At 34.5% G+C, this 19608-nt stretch overlaps 1 protein-coding gene across 5 annotated transcripts in view; it reads left to right on the forward strand.

Moving 5' to 3' along the window:
• LOC142324199 (ketosamine-3-kinase-like) overlaps positions 1-18340 on the forward strand; it is a 72367-nt gene extending 54027 nt beyond the window's left edge. For 2 of the 5 annotated variants that reach the window (XM_075364962.1, XM_075364967.1), the window contains one exon: positions 17350-17803. Coding sequence is in view for 3 of the 5 variants with exons in the window: in XM_075364967.1 (XP_075221082.1) it covers positions 17350-17374 (25 nt within the window). In the remaining 2 variants the exon portion in view is untranslated. Of the gene's footprint in view, positions 1-17349; positions 17804-17824 lie in introns of those variants that run through there. The other 3 variants (XM_075364963.1, XM_075364970.1, XM_075364971.1) reach the window with 2 other exon arrangements.
• Positions 18341-19608: the final 1268 nt, after the last annotated feature.

The following is a 19608-nucleotide window of genomic DNA, read 5'->3' on the forward strand; positions in this document are numbered from 1 at the left end:
TTATAAAATTCTATTACATTTTGTTTACCGCAGGCATTAATAGATCCTTTTACATGTGTAGTCAGTAGCAAAAGAACATTTTTTGTTGACTTCGAATGATATGAAACCATTATTTTCATACCATCATAGCAGAACACTGAGAATCACAGCTTCTTATGTGTTTTCATTTTAGCTGGGATTTCAGGTTTATTTTGTTGTAATGTTCTAATGATAGTTAATTTAAATGAATCAAGTAGAGTAGCAGCTATCAGAATTAAAGTAAACCAATTATCATATTATACATTACTATTGCTTCCATGTATCAGTTGTGACAGTTCTATTACCGGAAACTAACACTATTCGTAACATTTGGTGTTTGAGACGAGGAATGCAAAATTTGACAGTAATAACCAAGTCACTGTCAAGATCAGCACCAAGGGTAGGCGAGGTAGGAAAGTACATGGTAACTGACTTTAGTAACTCCAACCCTACTCAGAAAAAAATTGTATTTTAGATCATAGTCTGGCAGACCATTTGTTATGATTACCAAGTTAAAATATTATTATTTAAATGGTCTGGGAGCAAAATATTGGGTCATTATTTACTAATTATCACCACTTAATTTTAAATGTTGAAGTGTTTTACTTAATAGCAAGATACTTGTAGATATTGACTATTCTATTACTACTTTTATTTGTTCTAATTTAAAGTAGAGTCGACTACTGAGGTCATTAAGTAAAATTCCTTAAACATGAGTTTCACATCTTATGAACAACTACTTCCACTTCCATTGTTTTTAATTTTGTCGATCATAGAATTAATTTATCACAATTTTCTTTATTTCTTATAATTTTATTTTTCTGCACATTCTACTTCCTTAAATATTCTTGTAATATTGAATCCATGCAAGTTTTAAAAGATGCTATTGAAGGATCAGAACTACTAATTTTTTTGTTACCCTAAATAACAGTTACGTCAAATATTTTTTTAATTAATGCTATTTTAAGCACTTAAATTATAAATTTAAGTGCTGGTATCACAATGGAAACTCAATAATTCATCATAGAATAAAGAAAATATAATAAATGGCTACAATATAATATACAAAATATTGCTATTTTTCTATATTACTGTTGTAAAATTATTAAATTGTATTATCCTGTTCAATTAATTAGTACTAATTTATTTTTTAGTTAGGATCAAATATATTATTATAAAATAATTATGGAATTTATACATGTAGAATAAAATAATTTTAACATACTCAAAATACCTCAGATGAAGTTGGTAATTTATTCATTTTTAGTTTTTCAAATAAATTATATAATTTTTATACTACTGATTTTTCTTGTTTTGCTGTCTAGATACACTCATTTCATAAGAAAACACTTACAGATACTAAAAACTTCTGTTTTTCATACTGCTAGATATTTACTAAATGTTTTTATTTTTCTAAATGTATACATATTTTTAAAATTTTAACATTTTTTTTATATTATCTGCTTCACTGAGATTCTTATTCGATCAAAGTTTAGTACAATGTAAGAATCAGTGTTTTTGTTAAAATCCCTTTGTACTTCAAAATACTAAAACAAGTAATAATTGGCTGAAGGTCTATTATAATGAACTGAATCCCTAATTTTTTCAAACTGTTGTCATTGAACTTGTTTAATATCACACATGTTTTTAATACGTCAAGGTTTATATTCTTCAATCACATTGCAATTACTTACAGAAAATTCTTATTTCAAGGGTTTTTTAGATTATGAATTATCAAGTAATGATTTACTGAGTTTTCACTGTATTTTGTTGTGGTTTTTATTTGAACATCAGTTAAGAGGCTTGAAAATAATTTTTACATCCCATGTAACAAAGCAAACTTATTTGTATGAAAAGATCATTTTTTGTAATAAATTTTTATTGTATGTTATTTAACTGAAATAATTTCTTTATAAAGTAAGAGAATATGATAGTTTTTTTAAAGAAAATCCAGCAATTAAATGTCTATACAGATAAAAGTCTAGCGATGTTTGAAAAAAAAAAATATGAAGGCATAAATTTAATATATTTATTTATTTAGTCATCACATCACTATTTAATACAATTTACTAGCTTTAGAATTAATTTTGGTTTAGTGAAAAAATAAATATTATTGATCTGCTAGATATATAATATTCCTGTGGTGTTCTATATTTTTGTTTTCTTTTTTTTTTTTTATTTGTCCTGCCTCCCAGAGCCAGACACGCACTCAAACAGAAATTCAGCTCTAGTGGGTGCCATTGCCTCAAACCACCTGGGCAATAACCCTGGGCCTGGCTATGCCGTGCCCAAGGCCCCACTCAAGCAGCCAGGACTATGTCTGTTCTTGCCATGTCTCAAATAAGGAAACCCCCCAAGGGGATACCCTCACCGGGACTCTGATCTTCCGGCGACACACTGCTCTTGGCCTTCCAGAGGAGGTCCGCATAGGACCTTCCCTCCGCCTTCACCACAAACGTGGCTGTGAGTGGTCCCGCCAGCATCTTCTCTGATGCACCCATCCCCAGTTGATCTGTCGACATACCATCACTGAGGTAAACCAGTAGCTTCCCAGCACACCTCCTGGCAGAGTATTCTACTAAGCAGTATAAATACCGACCGACTTGCCCAGTGGGCCCGCAGAAACAAACGTCACAGTCCACCGCAGTGTCTTCAGGGATGATCTTCTTAAGGTTGCGGATCACCTTAGCCGAATCAATGACTAGAATGTAACCAGTTCGCCCAACAGTAATAGACCCACCGATAAATCGGCTGTGCTCGATTTTACGACAAGCACCTGCCCTGCTTAAAGTCTGCTGAGCCAGGTGCTCGACCCAAGGCATCCAACTCAGGATGCGTGAGTGGCAAGGGTGACCAACATCTACCCCCAAGTCCAACATCCACACCTGAGGAACCTCGTACTTATCTATGTCAGTCAGCAGCTCTGTACAGTGGAATACATCCTTTGGCCAACTGCACCAAGTCCTCTTCAGATACCCTATCTTGAAGCGCTCGTTGGAGACCACCATGCCCGATTGTCCACAGATCACCCTGACTAGGGCCAGGGCTCACTGGCAACATTGTGTGGCTACGTCTTCCCACCTCCATCTTGTCACCAGAGGGCCGGTGACCCCGCCACCCACAGGTGTCTGTGTGGCCTTGTTCTCCTGTTTAGGAATGTCCTGCTAGGCAATGCGAAGCCCGTTGATATGTGACGATAACCAACCATTATCCTGGAACAATCCTTAATTTTAGTCTTCGTTGTCACATCCAAAGAGACAAGCTGCGCCAATATTACTCAGTATCCCTTCTAGTTCAAAGATAAACTCCTCCCTAATGCTAAACCCCTCTAGGTCCACTTCTGCAGTCTCATCCTCACCCTCCTCTTCCATCTCCACCACTACTCCTGCAGACATCAGCAATTCCCCATTGTCGGCCTGCAACTTCTTCCTGTCTCCTTCCATGGGGGGAAAGAGTCACAGAAGCTGCTTCCTCACCAGTTTTGTCACGTGCCGGCCCTCACTCGTGTGTTCATTGGACAACAGTGGTGGAAAATGTACCTCATATTGGCAGCATCCCTGCTGTCTTCACCAGTCGCAGCAGATGTGGCTGCCAACGATTGTCGGCATCTGGTCAACATAGATAAAAACTTTTCTTCCTTCCTCTTGGCCTCCAAGCCGAAGGCTTCTAACATCCTTCATCCCTCTGCATCCAGAACCACGGATCGGTCACTCTCACTCCCCTCGGAAACCTCCTCCTAAGGCGCTCAAGTCGACCTCTTCTTACATGGACACCGCTTCCTGGTCGGAGCAGAAGACCCCTCATCTGCAGGTAGGGGCATACCCCTTGACCCTATTGGGTCAGCCATTGACCAAAAAACCCTAAAGACAAACAGAACACAAAACGTAAACAATGGATGGTAGGGTACTAGGCTACCAAAGTAAACAAGCCTTGGCAACCGTAAGCTATTGCAACAAAAAGAAATTAATTACATAGTAAGTGTAAAAGAGCCACAAATATTGATCCAAACACACTTAATAAGGTGAAAGGCCCCGATTTAATCAGTTTATATTCCTACTGAGCAAATAAAAACACAAAAAAGTCAAAATATAAACAAAGCCTTAGCAACAGATAAATGCTCCATAATAACCATAGGTATTATCCAAATAAACTCTAGTAAATATATAATAACAATTAACGAACAAAAACAATCAATGAAACATAACTGAACAACGAAAAACAACTAACTAAACAACAACAAAAATAATAATAAAAAAACAGTAATAGTAATGAAACGCAGAGCGTAGTAGAACTCAAACACACTCGACAAGACTTCCATAACCTCCTGTGGTGTTCTATTTGATTGGACATAAAGTGGCTGCAATGATGATAGTGATTACATACCTCAACTCGTGCATGATTAGATGGAATTATGCAGTAAGCATCCAACCCACATAAAATTTAAACTTTGATGTTCAGCTTTAGTTTTCCATTAGGTAGTAAAATCAGAAATGAGTTTTATTAAAGCATAACCACTTTTTTACATTAAATTTGATTAGTTTTCTAATAAAATAACTTTCATTTCTGTAAAAATTATTATTTTTTTTTTAATTGAAGTTTTGATTCAAAAACTAAAAACTTGAATCTACTACAGTCATGTAATAGATTCAAAGATGTATAATATATCTAAAGTGTCAGTAACACCTTTGGTATTATTGAAATGGTATATGTATTAATAGTTGTTTTTCTTAAATTGGTAAAAATTCTTTTATTGTTTAAAAATAAAACTTAAATTAACATTCAGAGGTATGATTATAAAGAAATAACTTTATTTAAAAACTTATAGTTTCAAGTGTAAAAAAAAAAATTGAAGTTGTGATCTGTTAATCAGAAAGAGCTATCGGTTGTTTAAATATCTATAGATTATTTTATGCAAATAGTTATAGATATTACATAAATTAGAATTTCTTAGAACTGTGTTATGAGTATAAAAATTTAGATATTGTACTGCAGCTGTTTTACATATTAATGGTTTCAGGTTTATTTACTTTATAATTTTTAATTTTATTATTTTTGTTTCTATTTTTATGCATTATCTTGAGTTTATTATTGTGACCATTATCACTTAGCTGAGAAATTATTCATATTTCTATACTATAGAAAATTAGATATGATAGATAACCCATTAAAGTAAAAAAATATAAATTATTGTGAAAACATTTAACCTTGGTTATAATTAATTTTCCTCTAAAACTTCTATATAGCTTTAAATTTATCTCACTGGCTAAACTTGAAGGTTATTTTTATCACTATTATTGAATAACGAACTTTTTAAAGAAGTTTTTCTGTCTAAAGAAAAGTTCTAGATTAATTTATTAAACTAGTAAAAAATTCAACCCGGTACTAAGGAATTCATGTCAGAATATTTAAATACTTTTTAAAATGTAATATGTTTGTGATTTTTAATAAAAAATTTATTTAAAAACTTACATTCTACTCCATTAATAAAAACCTGTAAATTATTTTACTCTTAAAATGCCAGATTTAAAAAAAAATTAGAATCTTCAAGACAATAGATAAACAATAACAATATTTATAAAAATTGAATCTAGGCATTTTTATTATTGTCCCTCTCCTTGAATAAGGATTGAATCCGAAAAATTTACAAAAAAATGTGTGTAGATATATATATAGTGATAGTTAAAAAATAATAAAATTTTCATTAAGTCAAAAATAATCATCTCCGGCAGTTTTGTTTTATTGAGTGCTGACCACAATATGTTCCCACCCTGTCTTTATAGTATAACCAGTTCACTCAGGCTTCAGTTTATTAACCTTCTAACAGAAAGACCAGAGCCTGTAATTTACTCAAGGGAGATCAAATCATCTGAAACTACCAATTTTTGTTTTTTATTTTTAAGAAAGCTCAATTTTTGGCAATTCCAATGTTATAAACAATTCCTCTTTCTTGTAGAAAGCGGTTTCATCTGACCGATATTGACATTTTTGAAATGTGAATTGTTTTTAGTAAGTAGTAAAGGAATTTTCTGAATATAGGTAATGGTGAAATGCATAGTATAGAAATCAGTTTTTTTAAACTTTAGTAAAGATCAGAAGGCTTGATTCAATAGGTGCGTAAGTTATAAGTAGGCTTATTGCGCAGTAAATCGGCTTTACATATCTTAGCATCTTCGGTATCAAAATCTAGCAGCAGAATAGTAGAATCAGTAGTGAAAGAAGGAATTAAGAAATACAAAAAAAGGGGTGAGCAATAAGAAAGAACTACCTACCTTTGGAAGAAACTCAATTCAAAACAAGGAGTCCTATCCTGAGGAAAGCTCAAGGCTCTCTCCAAGCAATTGGTACAGCATTTTTTACCAATTTTTTTTTCCCCACCTACATCCCTGCGCCAGACATCCACTCAAGTATACACGGCCCAGGGATGTGTCCTTGTGACTCTAAGGGGGCCTACCCACCCACCGGCTTGTCAGGTTAGCCCCCCCCCCTTTCCGGATCTTTTCTTATTGCTGCCCGCCTCTAATCCTCCGCACGTAAGGAAAGGTCCGGCTATGCCGTCCCCCCCCCCCCCACACCTAGAGAACCGGGTCTCGGTCTTTACTCTTTTATGCCTGCCTCAAACCATCGGCGCCAGCCCCAGCAAGCACCGAAGCGCCCCCAGGAACCGACACCGCCGGCCGGGACTCGGTCTTTTCTTTATCCCTTTCAAGCAACCCCAGGAGTTCCCACCTCATCACCAGGTTGTCAGGTTATTATGCCTTATTTCATATCTGAGACCTTCCCGTCTACAGCAGTTGAATGCGGTGTGTTCCGCGTCGTCTTCTTCCTGACAGTACGGACACCTTGACGTCTGCCTTTTCCCGATTCTATTAAGGTATTTCCCGAACGACCCATGTCCTGTCATCAACTGAGTGGTGTAGAAATTTAGTCCGCCTTTCTCCCTACCCAACCGCTCTTTCAGATTGGGAATAAATCTCCTTGTCCACTCTCCTGCTTGAGCGGATGACCGTGCGGTTTGCCAGTTGCTAACGACTGTGCCTTCTACCTCTGCTCTTGGCACACCTGCCGCCCTCATGCTTCGGCCTTTTATCTGTAATTCAATGGGAGCCGTTTCAGCTAAGACACATAAAGCATCGTAAGAAATTGTTCTATATCCTGAGACCACTCGTATTAGTGCTACTCTGTGCACGCTTCTAAGTTTGCGTTTATTGCGCCGTCTTAGTGCCCCAGACTGGTGCCGCGTATAAGATAGATGACATCATTGCCATTGTGATCCGCCTTTTCGGTGCGCAGCGGTTATTAAATAGACCTCTTAGAGCCTTAATTGTAGGGGCAACCTTTTGACAAATCATATCTATGTGATAACCGTACTTTAGACTCTTATCTATGAATACGCCCAAGTATTTGACGTTACTGACTTCACGAATAATTTCTTCCCTTATTTCTATATTTATTCCTCTGACCCTTCTCCTACCAGAGAGCAAAATGCATTTTGACTTAGCTGGGGCTACTCGGAGTTGGTTGTTATCTAACCGTTCGTCTAATAGTTGTAATTTCAAGACGGTCCACTTCCCTATCCTCCACCAGTACCGCAACGTCATCTGCATAGCCGACAATCCTCACTTCTTCCGGATAAGGAAGCCTGAATATTCCATCATAGAAAACATTCTAGAGTATGGGTCCTAGAACGGACCCCTGTGGAACGCCGCCAAACATCTGAAAATTTACCGTGCCCTCAACAGTCTTGACCTCAGTATGTCTATCGTGTAAGTACTGATTTATCTGATTTACAATGTAATCACTGTTGTTCATGTTTATTAGAGCATCAATAATCGCCGGCCACGGTACAGATCCAAATGCGTTTTTTACATCCAGTAACACAAGTAATGGAAGACTTCTAGATCTCCGAGTACCGCTTCGCTGCTGTTGCCCATTCCGTAACTCTCTTAATCGCCTGTATCGTGGAACGCCCTTTCCTAAAGCCGTACTGATCTTGGTGTAGGCAGTTCTTCTCCTCTAACTCATTCTGTAGTCTGGAGGCTATAAGTCGTTCAGCCGACTTCCCCATATTATTGATAAGACTTATGGGGTGGTATCCAGCTTGATCTATATTCGTGGCTTGCTTGGGCAGGAAGACGGTTCTTGCCGCCTTCCAGCAGCTTGGATACATGCGGTTTTGAAGTCCAAAGCTGGCCACGTCCACCATCTCCCGGGGAACAGCTTCTGCCAGCCCCTTAAGAATTGCTGCTGGTATACCGTCTGGTCCTGGGCTTTTCTTATTGCTGAGTTTCTTGATCGCATTTAACAGCTCTTGTTAATCGAATCTACCCTTTTCGCATTCAAGCATCGCTCTGTTTCCAGTATTCTCCCTGGGGAATAAGGTTCTTAGCTGTTGTATAGCTTCGTCACTGTTTAGTATTGGGGCTTGCCGACCAAGACGTTTTGCTATGATTTGGAATGCTTTACCCCAAGGGTCGTTATCCAGGTCTTTACACAGTTCTTGCCACTTCTTGCGTTTAGCTAGTTTAATAAGGTAATTTAGGCGTTTTCTGGCGGTTCTATATTCTTCCATGGCTCTACTACTTTCTTCATTTATACCGAAGTGGGTGCGAAGCCTCTGCGCTTTCCTCGTACATCTGTGCATATAATCTCTTTGGCTAGCTATATCACCATTCCACCAATAGACAGTAGTATGCCTTGTTGCATTACATGGGATTCTGGACATTTCATCGGTGATAATGTTTTGAAAACTGACAGGATCTATTTGCGTACACTGCGATTCTATGAGCCGCATTCCTTACGATCCTTTGAATTTGGTTGTTCGACCATCTTGGTGTGACATTTTGTTGAGTGCTTCCTGTAACTTGATCACTGATATCTACGGCTACCGCCTTGTGATCACTCGCCGTCTCTTCCGTCAAAACTTTAAAGACTACTGTGTCCGGATGTATTCTGTTATCGATGATTGCTAGGTCTATTATTGATGTGTGCTCTCTGGCATTGTACGTAGGTGTTCCGTCATTTATGCACGTCGCCCCTGTAGTAGCCAGGAATTCCTCCAGTATTCTACCTCTTACATTGGATGAGACGGCGCCAGCCGCCGTTGCTCTGCAGTTGAAATCACCGAGTATTAATACGCGTTTCCTAGACTGCATGACTATGCGCTGTAGACTAAAAATTCTATCTTGGAATTGATCCAAAGCACAGTTTGGGCTGATGTAAGTCCCCACCAAAATCAAATCGCATAGTTTGACGGCAACAATATCATCCTCTCTGAGATAAAGTCCGAAATCCCTGTTGTTGGCTACTCGTCTGATGGCTACCACATCATTTCTGTCCGGATCCCGCTGCGGCCTGGCAGCCGAATATACATTGGGCTCCGTGGCTACAATAAAGTCATATTCACCTCTCGTGGCAATTGCCTCTGCAAGGTCACCGGACAGTAAACTCCTGTTGTTATTCAGTAAAAGCACTTCAATCATGCGGCTTTCTACACCCTCTGCTTCCAGTTCTATGGGACCGGCTATCGCAGTCTAGACATTTGGTGGCCTCACGGCAGTCCTTGATCGAGTGACCCTGACCCCCGCAGTTAAAACACAAATGGGACATGTCAGGGCCACTGCAGTCCCTTCTGCCGTGCCCGGTTGCCCAGCACCTACAGGACCTCTCGTTCTCAGTTCTTATATGCGTACGCAGTTCACCCACCCTACTCTTAGTCTTTCAGCCACCAGTTTCACTGCGCCCCTGTATGTTGTTATCACAGTCGCGTTCTTAGTATTACCCGATGCTTCTCTAAGAGAGGTTACTTGGAAGCTCTCTCCCGTTCCTATGACTTTCTCAACTGCTTCCTTAATTTCACTCTCTGATGTGTCATATTCTAAGTATTTGACATGAACGACGGTTTGACGATCACCCCTAGTCCTGACGTCTACTTGGAGATCGGCTACACGACTTCGGAGCAGCGAGGTGAACAACCCCGCTTTTTGAGAGCCTTTAATTCTCACCTCGACCTCCTGATTTCTGCCCCTTCTAATGGACAGGACCTCACCTGCCTCTTCTGCTCTTACTTTCTCTTTCATCGTCTTGACCAAATCTGCATATGATTTCCCCTGGGCTTTTACTACTACTGTCTTACTTTCGGCGATTGGAGGCGTACCTCTTCTCACCGAGACCGACCTCGATCTTGCCCGCACTTGTTCTCCCTGACTAGGCAGCACCATTTTGGGAAGCGTCTTAAACTTTCTCATAACATAAATGACGACCTTTTTTAATTATTATTCCTACCGGGCCTGTGGGGAATACAAATACTGCCGAATCGGCTTTCCCTACCACTCTCCTGAGGGCTCTGACAACATATGACGCCGTATTTCTATCCCCTTTACTAGAATCGTAAAGTATCGTATATCTTGTGCCCCTAGTTGTTATTCTATTATCCTCAAGTATAGTTGAGTCCTGGAGCACCAATGCTCCAGGACTTGCGCCAGCAAATTGACTGTTGGGACCTATGTTAGCTAAATCCACAAAATGACAGTTGTCTTCGCCTGGTTTTATGGTCGCCACCTGGGTGAGCCGGTTCATTACCCAGGTCGACCACCTCGCCGAGAGCCTATCCAGCAACTGCTCCTCAGTTAGATCCGTATCCAGTATATCGGACATTTCATCACGAAAGTGTCCGTCTGTCTGCGTCCCTATGTCTTCCAATTCAGGTGTCTCGTCATTAATTCTTTGTAGCTCTTTATAAATATCAGTGAGATCTCTCTCATGGGCCTTCATTGTGGAGATACTGGCTTTACCTAGGTTCTGTCTTAGCTGTATTAGTATTTGACCCAGTCTATATGTTACGTCGTTAAGTGTCGGGGAGGCCTCTTCCTCTTCCGACGAACCGGCTCTCACTCTTTTCGCTGCTCTTCCCTCAACCGGTTTCCAGTTCTTTCTTACTTGTACATTGCCAACCTCTACGCTGCTCGTTTCCATATCTTCTGCCTCATTTGAAGTGGTCTCCTTCTTTGTTCTTGACGTCCTGGATGTTCCAGCCGCTTGTGAGGATTTATCCTCCAGCGGTAAAGAGCCACGTCGTCTCATGACCTTGGATTGGACTCAGGGCCCAATCCCAAGTTCAACGACACCCCACTCGGGTGGGTGCCCCAAAAAAATTGGGTGTGGGGGAGGGTGGTTAAGGTAAAATGTATAAGTTCGAAAAAGTGGTCAAACATTTTGTGGGGGGGTCAACGGATGGAGAAAGTTGTGATTCGGAAAGATATGGAAAAATTTTTGGGATAGGATGAAAACTGTAGGAGTTATGTAAGGAAAGGATTTCCCCTAGTAGAGTGTCTGTAGGACTTTGAAATATTTCCGTCTTATAAAATTTTCTTCGAAAATTTAACTAAGTCCTTGTTTACTTCAATAAACTATGACGTCATTGACAGGCCTAGGCCTGTCTATTGAGTTTGAAAAATTTTACAATATTCTATTATATTAGTATAACCTAGAAGTTCAAAAACTTAGTCAACAATGTTTTTTTACTCACTTAGGTACTGCAGAAAGTTTTGTTTGATCACTAAACACAGTTTTCAACACTCTTAGTCACTTAATACCCTTCAGGGTCATGAAGAAATCCAAAGAAAACTTCACTAAACTCAAAATATTTTCAATTGAGAAAAAACGCTAATAATTCTGTTAATCCGTGTCCAAAATTCATAAAAATTCACACAATTCTCCGTTATCCAATTCACTTTGATACCTGTATGTCCAAACCGAAAAAATTCACCAAAAACCAGTCAAAATAACTCAAAAACACAGAGCGGCTACAGGAATGTCTGCATAAATAACTTGAGATTTAACTGTAGGTTATAAATGTTAACAAAGGTTAAAATTTGATTGTGAGTTAAACATTTAAAAAAAATATTTTTGTTGTTTTGTTTATTTTATATAATGTAATTAGAAATTAAGTCTAATTTTATAGTTCTTTAAATTAATAGCAATTATACTTTATGAATAAAGCTTTTATAAGTGTGCTATGCTATACTTTGCTATTCATTCAGAGTTGACATGATGAGATCATATTTAGGTCAGGCCAAGTCATTTATCTAACCATTTATGCTCTATTTTAAATGTCATCATAGTAATATATAACGTAATTAATAATTACACCATGTTTTATCAATTAACCTAGAATTTTATGTTAAAAAAGTATTAATTTAGGGAAAAGAATGTTTATAAATCGTCTTTAATGTAGTTTTTATTCACTGCCAGGTAATAATAGTTTTTTTCCCCAAAAAATTATTATAACTATGATCAATTCCAGTGTAATTTTTTAAAAGTACCATAACTTAAAGAAATGTAAGAATGAGGGAACACTATACATGAAATTGTTAAAAATGTACTTTTATTGTTGTTTATTATTATGTGCCAATAAAATAAAATATTGACAAAATATTATCATATAGAAAATGTGTTGCTTAAAACAGCAGATTTGATGGAGTAATTGTGAGAATTTTGTCTATGTAATAAAATTTACAGTTATGCAACCATTGCTTTTTGGTTCTGCTATAAGTAAACTCTCTAAATATAGAGCTTTTTTATTTATTTTTCCTCTTGAGCTATTTGTGTTCATTTAGTCAGAGCTTGGTTACACAAAAGCGGAATTGTGTGCTAAAATATTACTTATTATTTTTATGTTTAGTTATTGAAAAGTGAGTAAAAATTCTCAATTACTGAAGTACAGAAAAAGAATTAAGATGTGTGACAAGCCACCCAAGTAAGTACAAATTTCATAAAGAAATACGTGCCTGTCTACAACATTTGGCATGAAGAAATATCCTTCTGAACTCTTAGTAGTGGACTACATTTTAATAGGTATCAAAGACTAATGATGCTTTCAGTAATTATACAAACAAATTTAAAGAATGGCATCATTCAAAGCTCAAGTAAACGGTGAACAGTAATTATGTTATTGTCTTTACCTACTTATAAAAATCAAAATGAGATGATGACTGATGTCACATGTTAAAAACTAAATCGTAGATTGTAAGGACCATTTCTTTGGTTCCATACAGTAGTATCCAGCTTATGTGTTGAATTAATTATTTAAAAATATCTTCTGCTTATTTAATTTTACTGCATATTAATTACAGTTTAACTTAGTTATCACTAGTTACAAGAAGGTATAATTCTACTTATATTATATCAGTATGTATATTACATATATATATATATATATATATATATGAAATAAAATAAATGAACAATCTATAAAATATTTAATTATTCAAAGAATACCATCCTCAATTATAATAACTATCTTATAATATAATAACTGTCTTAATATAATTAAGACAAAAGTAAAACCTAGCTTTCCAGCAGCAGCAAGCAGTACAGAATCTAACAATATTTTTTACCTTATCTCATTTCTCCAATTTTTTACATTAAAAGTGCTTTTGATGGTTTCCCTTATTGTCAGTTACTCAACATTTTTTTAAAAATTGCATGTTAAATTTAAAACATTAAAAATTGTCGCATACTGTAAAATATGTAGTCAGAAATTAAAAATGTATATATATATATATTGCCTGTGGCCAGCCACACATACAGTACTGTACTAATATTATATGAATTTTACTTAATTTATACAAATGAGCTACTAACTATGGCAGTTTGATAAGAAAATCATTATCAAATTCTGTCTGTATGTTAAGGAAGTTGAACTTTTGTCAATATTTGTATTTATAATATTTTTCTAAAATATCTAATTTTTTATTTTTATTATCACATTTTTTTGCAATTTCAATTATTTTTAAATTTGTATCTAAGTTGGTGATGGAATGTTGGTTAACTATTAAATGGTCAGTAAGATTAGAATAACCTAACTTTTTGTTTTTATAAAATCGTAAGTGTTCTGCAAATCTTGGTGTAAATTATCCATTACTTTTCCCAATATAAATTTTATTACAGTCATTACATGTTATTTTATAGACACCACACAAATTAAGATCATTACTATCATGTTTTATTATGGAATTTCAAATGTTTTATTATATGGTTGTATAGTTTATAAGCTGGTTAAAAAAAATGAAATTTTCGATAATATTATTAATATAGAAATATTTTATATAAATATTGTCCTTGCCAGGTTTATTATTTATAGTTTTATTATCACTTCAAAAGCATGATTTTAAGGCCAGACAATATATTTTAATTTTGGTATGACATATGGATAGATGAAAATATCAGCAACAGAATTCATGTAGCCAAAAAAAAAGAAAAAGAAAGTGATTTCCTGCAGAAATTGAAACAGTATGTACGTGTGGCTGGCCACAGGCAATATTTTTATATTATTTTAATTTTTGGCTACTTATTTTACAATATGCGACAATTTTTAATGTTTTATTTTAATGTGTAATCTTTTAAAAAAATTTGATTAACTGACAATGAGGGAACCCCTCAAAAGCGCTTTTAATGTAAAAATTGGAGAAACAACAAGATAAGGTTAGAAACATAGTTAGATTCTGTACTACTGGTGGAAAGTTAGGTTTTACTTTTTCCTTTGATGTAATTAATACAGAGGAAGATAAAAAAATATAATACAATAAATATAATATAATAAAATACAAGTACAGTAAAAAAATATTTCATTTTGCTAAATTAAATATATATATTTAGGGCTTTTACAATTTATTATCAATAATGATTTTATTTATTTACAATATATGCATTTTCATAAACAAATTATGCCTACTCAGACTTAGCCTATGCACAGGTATGAAGCATGATTTCATTAACCATTTCAATATCTGCTGGGAATCACTTTCTTTTTGTTTTTTTTACCTATATGAATTCTGTTGCTGACATTTTCATCTATTCATATGTCATACCAAAATTAAAATATATTGTCCGGCTTTCAAATTGTGGTCTTAAAGCAATAATAAACTTTATTTTCAAAGAAAGTAATAATTAATAATGCATAATTAATTTGATAAAAAAATACTGGTAACCTGTAGAAGATGTGGTGATAACATTTTTATCTACCACAGATATGAGATCATATTTAGTGATATTGGAATTTATGAACCGTAATAAACTTTTTATGTAATTTAAAAAAATGTAAATCTATAAAAATTTGATATATTTTAATGTTTGTTCAGTTTAATAAGCTGAAAATAATTTTTATGGAACTTTATAGTTTCATAAAAGAAATTAATTGAGAACATTTTTAATTGAGATTAATTGAGAACATTATATCAGTAACAGTTACTTAAATTTTACTTACAAAATAATACTGGTAAATGGTGTCTTGCATTCTACTAGATTCCCATTAACTTTTTAAATGTAACATTAATAGTGAAAAATATTCTTATCTAATTAACAATTAATTTGTCACAATTAATTTATAAAAAATTGTTATTAAAGAAATAAATTATAAATAATGCCTTATGTTGATCAGTAGTGTATGCAGAATTTTTCTGCATATGCCATACAGAATGGGGGGGGGGGGGGTCATTATTAAAATTGTTTACAATTGACATTGGTATTTTAAATTTTGTGTGTTATTTTATTATTATTATTATATCATGTTACGATATATTTATTTTACAATGTTCGAATATAACGAATTCATAAATACCCTAATTAAAATCTTCTGTAATGTATTTTTTTCACAGCCTTAGGCTACAATTTTTTTTAACATCTATTTCATTAAATAATAAAAATTCTTGTGCCGGTGCCACACGCCATTATTACACTTAGGCTACACAACAATCATATATTTTAGTCAACGATTATTTTATACGATAGGTAAGACACTTTATATAACATATAAAATCTATGGAAGCAGTCAAATATAATGAAATAAATTTAATTAAACACATGTCAATATGGAACTCACTGAGGTTGAAGAATGAAACTGCCACTGATGAATCCACATGCTATGAAAGAATTTGAATAAAGAATTGAGTGCACTTGTCTCAAATGTTCAAATCAGTACTCTACTGTAGTGTATTATTGTTTTGAAAAATCATTGTTTAAAAAAAGTACTTGTAGTTAAATTAATATAGTATTTATAATGTACATACCCTACAGTATATTATGTTACTACATTCGGAAATTTTAGTATTCACAATACAATGTCCAAACAACGTTTCTTTTTCATTAGTTCATTTAACACAGCTTGTGCAGTTGGAGTGTAGTTTCTATGTTTGTTGAGGAGTGCTAATCCATTCAAACATGTATTTCCAGTAGAATTATGCAAATATGTGTTTAGGCAGCGTAATGTTGAGAAACAGTTCATTTGTACATGTGGACACTGGGAGTGCAGCTAGTATTTCTAGCAAAGTGAATATATTTGGCATTATGTTGGGATTACACATGGTGGTTGGTCTCCCTTCTCAAGATGGCAATTTTTCTGTACTATAATTTCAATTCATTATTCAGGTCTTCCTGGCAACCACTTCTTATGTCACTGGCGTTGAATTCTGTGAGTGAAATAAAACCATAAACTTAAGGTGACAGGGGCAGAAGGTCTGGGTTTGTAGGTAAGGTAAAAGGCACTAAAAGCCTTTAAGTATTTCCTTGTGTTTCAAGAAACATGAATCTTGTTGAGACATGAAGGTATCCAGAAATGGAATAAAAGATCTCTCTTTCCTTTTGTTAGAAAAACAAACCCTGGATTTGGTTCCCAGATATCATTTAAGACATCCAGTTTTATTTTTTTCATTAGAAAAGTCTTTTCCTTCATAAACACCAATATCATAAGCGTGTAGTTCACTGGAACTTAAAGATGTTGAAGCTTCCGGAACCAGAACAATACACATATTTCTAAATGATTCAGCAGGCATCTCAACATATTGAGTGATTGTCAATATACATTCAGTACCAGCCGAGTTTTCACAGGATGGTATGAAACTAGTTTCAGGAAGAACAATGCGACAGCATTGTCACGTTGCAGCGGTGAAGAAATATTTGGCAATGTGAAATTTTCACTAACATTACAAGAATCATTATCAGCACGTGACTTTTTGCTAAAAAAAATGTAAAATTGAACTTTGAGGTTGCTTAGACATATTAAAGAACACAGAACGATAATGTAAAATTTCTATTTAAAATTATGAACTGTGAAATGTACAGTATGTTCCACAACAAAATCAGAACTCAGATTAACGAGTTAATACCATCAACAATGTACAATATTTCATAAATGCACTGCTGCCACTGCAGAGCTTTCCCACCAGTATGTTTCACTACAAGTAAGTTTATATGGTGTCAGCCTTATTACATAGTCAGTATTATTATTGTACCTTCTTAATAAGCGGCACGGCTTTGATGGTCTTTTCTCTCTTTCAGTAGACAAGGAAGGTATATGCTTTGACACCCACCGTGCCAGTGAAAGTACTGCCACCTTCTCACAATGCTGAATGACAGCTGCTGTGTCGCACGTTGAGTGATTTACTGTACATGCTGCAGGTCCGAGTACGTGAATTAAATTATTGAAGAAAGAAAGGTGACGGACTGGATCTTATGTCGATCGATTTTGTTGCTCTGACAGTGGGAAATTAGAGTAGAGAATACGATTGATTTTTAAAAAGATGCTCAAATAGATGTGTAAATTTATAGTATGTTTATTTTATATAAGCCTAATACTAAAAAGTACTTAAACCTTCAATGGTGAAGGGGTTCAAACCCTGTAACCCCCCTTGTGTACGTCCCTGATGTTGATTTATATTTAAATCAAGCTATAGTTTAATTATTCTTATTCAGCACTAAGTTAAGTAATATTAATTGTTTAATTTGCACTTTAATTTGAATTTTTTATCATCAGAACATCAGGATTGTATTCTGAGGAGGAGGAGGATTGGAATTGGTCATCTGTTAAATAAATATTGGTGTAATTCACTTTTCCGAAGTGTAAGACTTTTTTTTTTATACTTTAGTTAAACCAGCATTCAGGCTTATTTACACATTAACATATTATCTTTAGTAACATTTTAATGAAATTAAAATTAAAAGAATGCCACAGAATAGTGTTCTACTTTAAAATTAAAATTTTATTATTTGTTCGGGTGACTCAAAAATTGTTTTCTTGTCATAAAAATTGATTTTTATTAGTTGACATTTTAAAGACATTTTAAAATGTTGTAATTGTTATGTAAAATAATAAGACATATTTATATAATGGATGTATATATAGTTAATGTAATTTATTTTTGTGAATTTAAATGAATATTTATAATATAGTTGGAAATTTGCTGCACAGTACTATTATTAATTTTATTAAGTATATATATATTTTATTTGTGTTATTATTATGATGTTACTTTATTAATTAATTTTTATTTTATAAATAAATAATTTATTTTATGCATAATTTTATTTACAACACTTTCAATACCTCACGATGAGTCACTTAACTTGTAAAGATAAGGTAATTTCTGCAGGTGCATTGATCAAAAATGGTTGATTTAGAAAGAAAACAAACTAATTGATCCAGACTGTTAATCTTATTTTTATTTAGTCAGTGTAGGATTGATCATTTTTATGGTGGTACCTTCGAAAGCATGAATTAATAAAGGATAATTAAAGAGGGAGAGTGAAGGAATGTCATCAAGCTACACTGAGATGAGTTAGCATTTTGACTAGGACAGTAGCTATACAAGTTGCAAATTCTGTATACAACTCCAGAAATTAAAATACATCTATCTACCTTTAAAGTGGGAAACATTACTTCCTAGCCCAGGACGTAAAGAACATAAAATTTTCAAAATTGAATTATTATTAATGTTAAGGAATTTTTTCTGGGTGGTCTGTTGATGTCAGTAATAAAAAAACTTGATTTAAAATTTTACATTTTTGTAACCCACTGGGTTGGTCTAATGGTAAATTTATCACAAATCAGCTGTTTAACAGCCAATTTTCAAAGTTTAAGGTTCTGAGGTTCAAATCCTAGTAAAGCTAAGTTATTTTTATTCAGATTAGAATACTGGAAGTAGGTACCGAATATTAGTTGGATTCAACAATTAACCGCATATCTCAGGAGTGGACTTGTTTATTGTTCATAAAGTTGAATAGATTGCAGTGTACACATTAGGAATAGAAAATAAAAATATGTTTTTACAGCTGCAAATAACTCTAGAAACAGCTGAGCACAAATACAAACTACTCAGCAATGGGTTTATTCACTTTTCTTGAAGAAAAGATAAAAGCTGAGGAAAAAGACTGGAATGAGAAAAACTTATTTTACTTACAAAGGAGTAAAGAACAAGATTGACACATCCATTCCATGGCTTCTAACAGATAGTGGATTAATATTGAGTGCACAATTTCTTGGTAGATCAAGATAATTTTACTTGTGATGGGAGCGGCTTATTACTGATAACCACTACTACATTGACCAGCTTTAATGTGCACTGTAACATATTGTTTTTTTTTCCAGACATTAAAAAAACACCTTTGTTTATAAATTAAGGTTTCTATAAGGAAAAACTTTCCCTACCCCACGAGTTATGTAACAAATTCAACAATGTTGCTGTTAAAAAGAGAACAAATTTTTTTAAAATAAAAATTAGAATGTATTTCAAATATGCCAGATAAATAAAACTTAAATAT

This window comes from Lycorma delicatula, chromosome 4 (genome assembly GCF_047948215.1).
Source record: "Lycorma delicatula isolate Av1 chromosome 4, ASM4794821v1, whole genome shotgun sequence".
Taxonomy (NCBI): domain Eukaryota; kingdom Metazoa; phylum Arthropoda; class Insecta; order Hemiptera; family Fulgoridae; genus Lycorma; species Lycorma delicatula.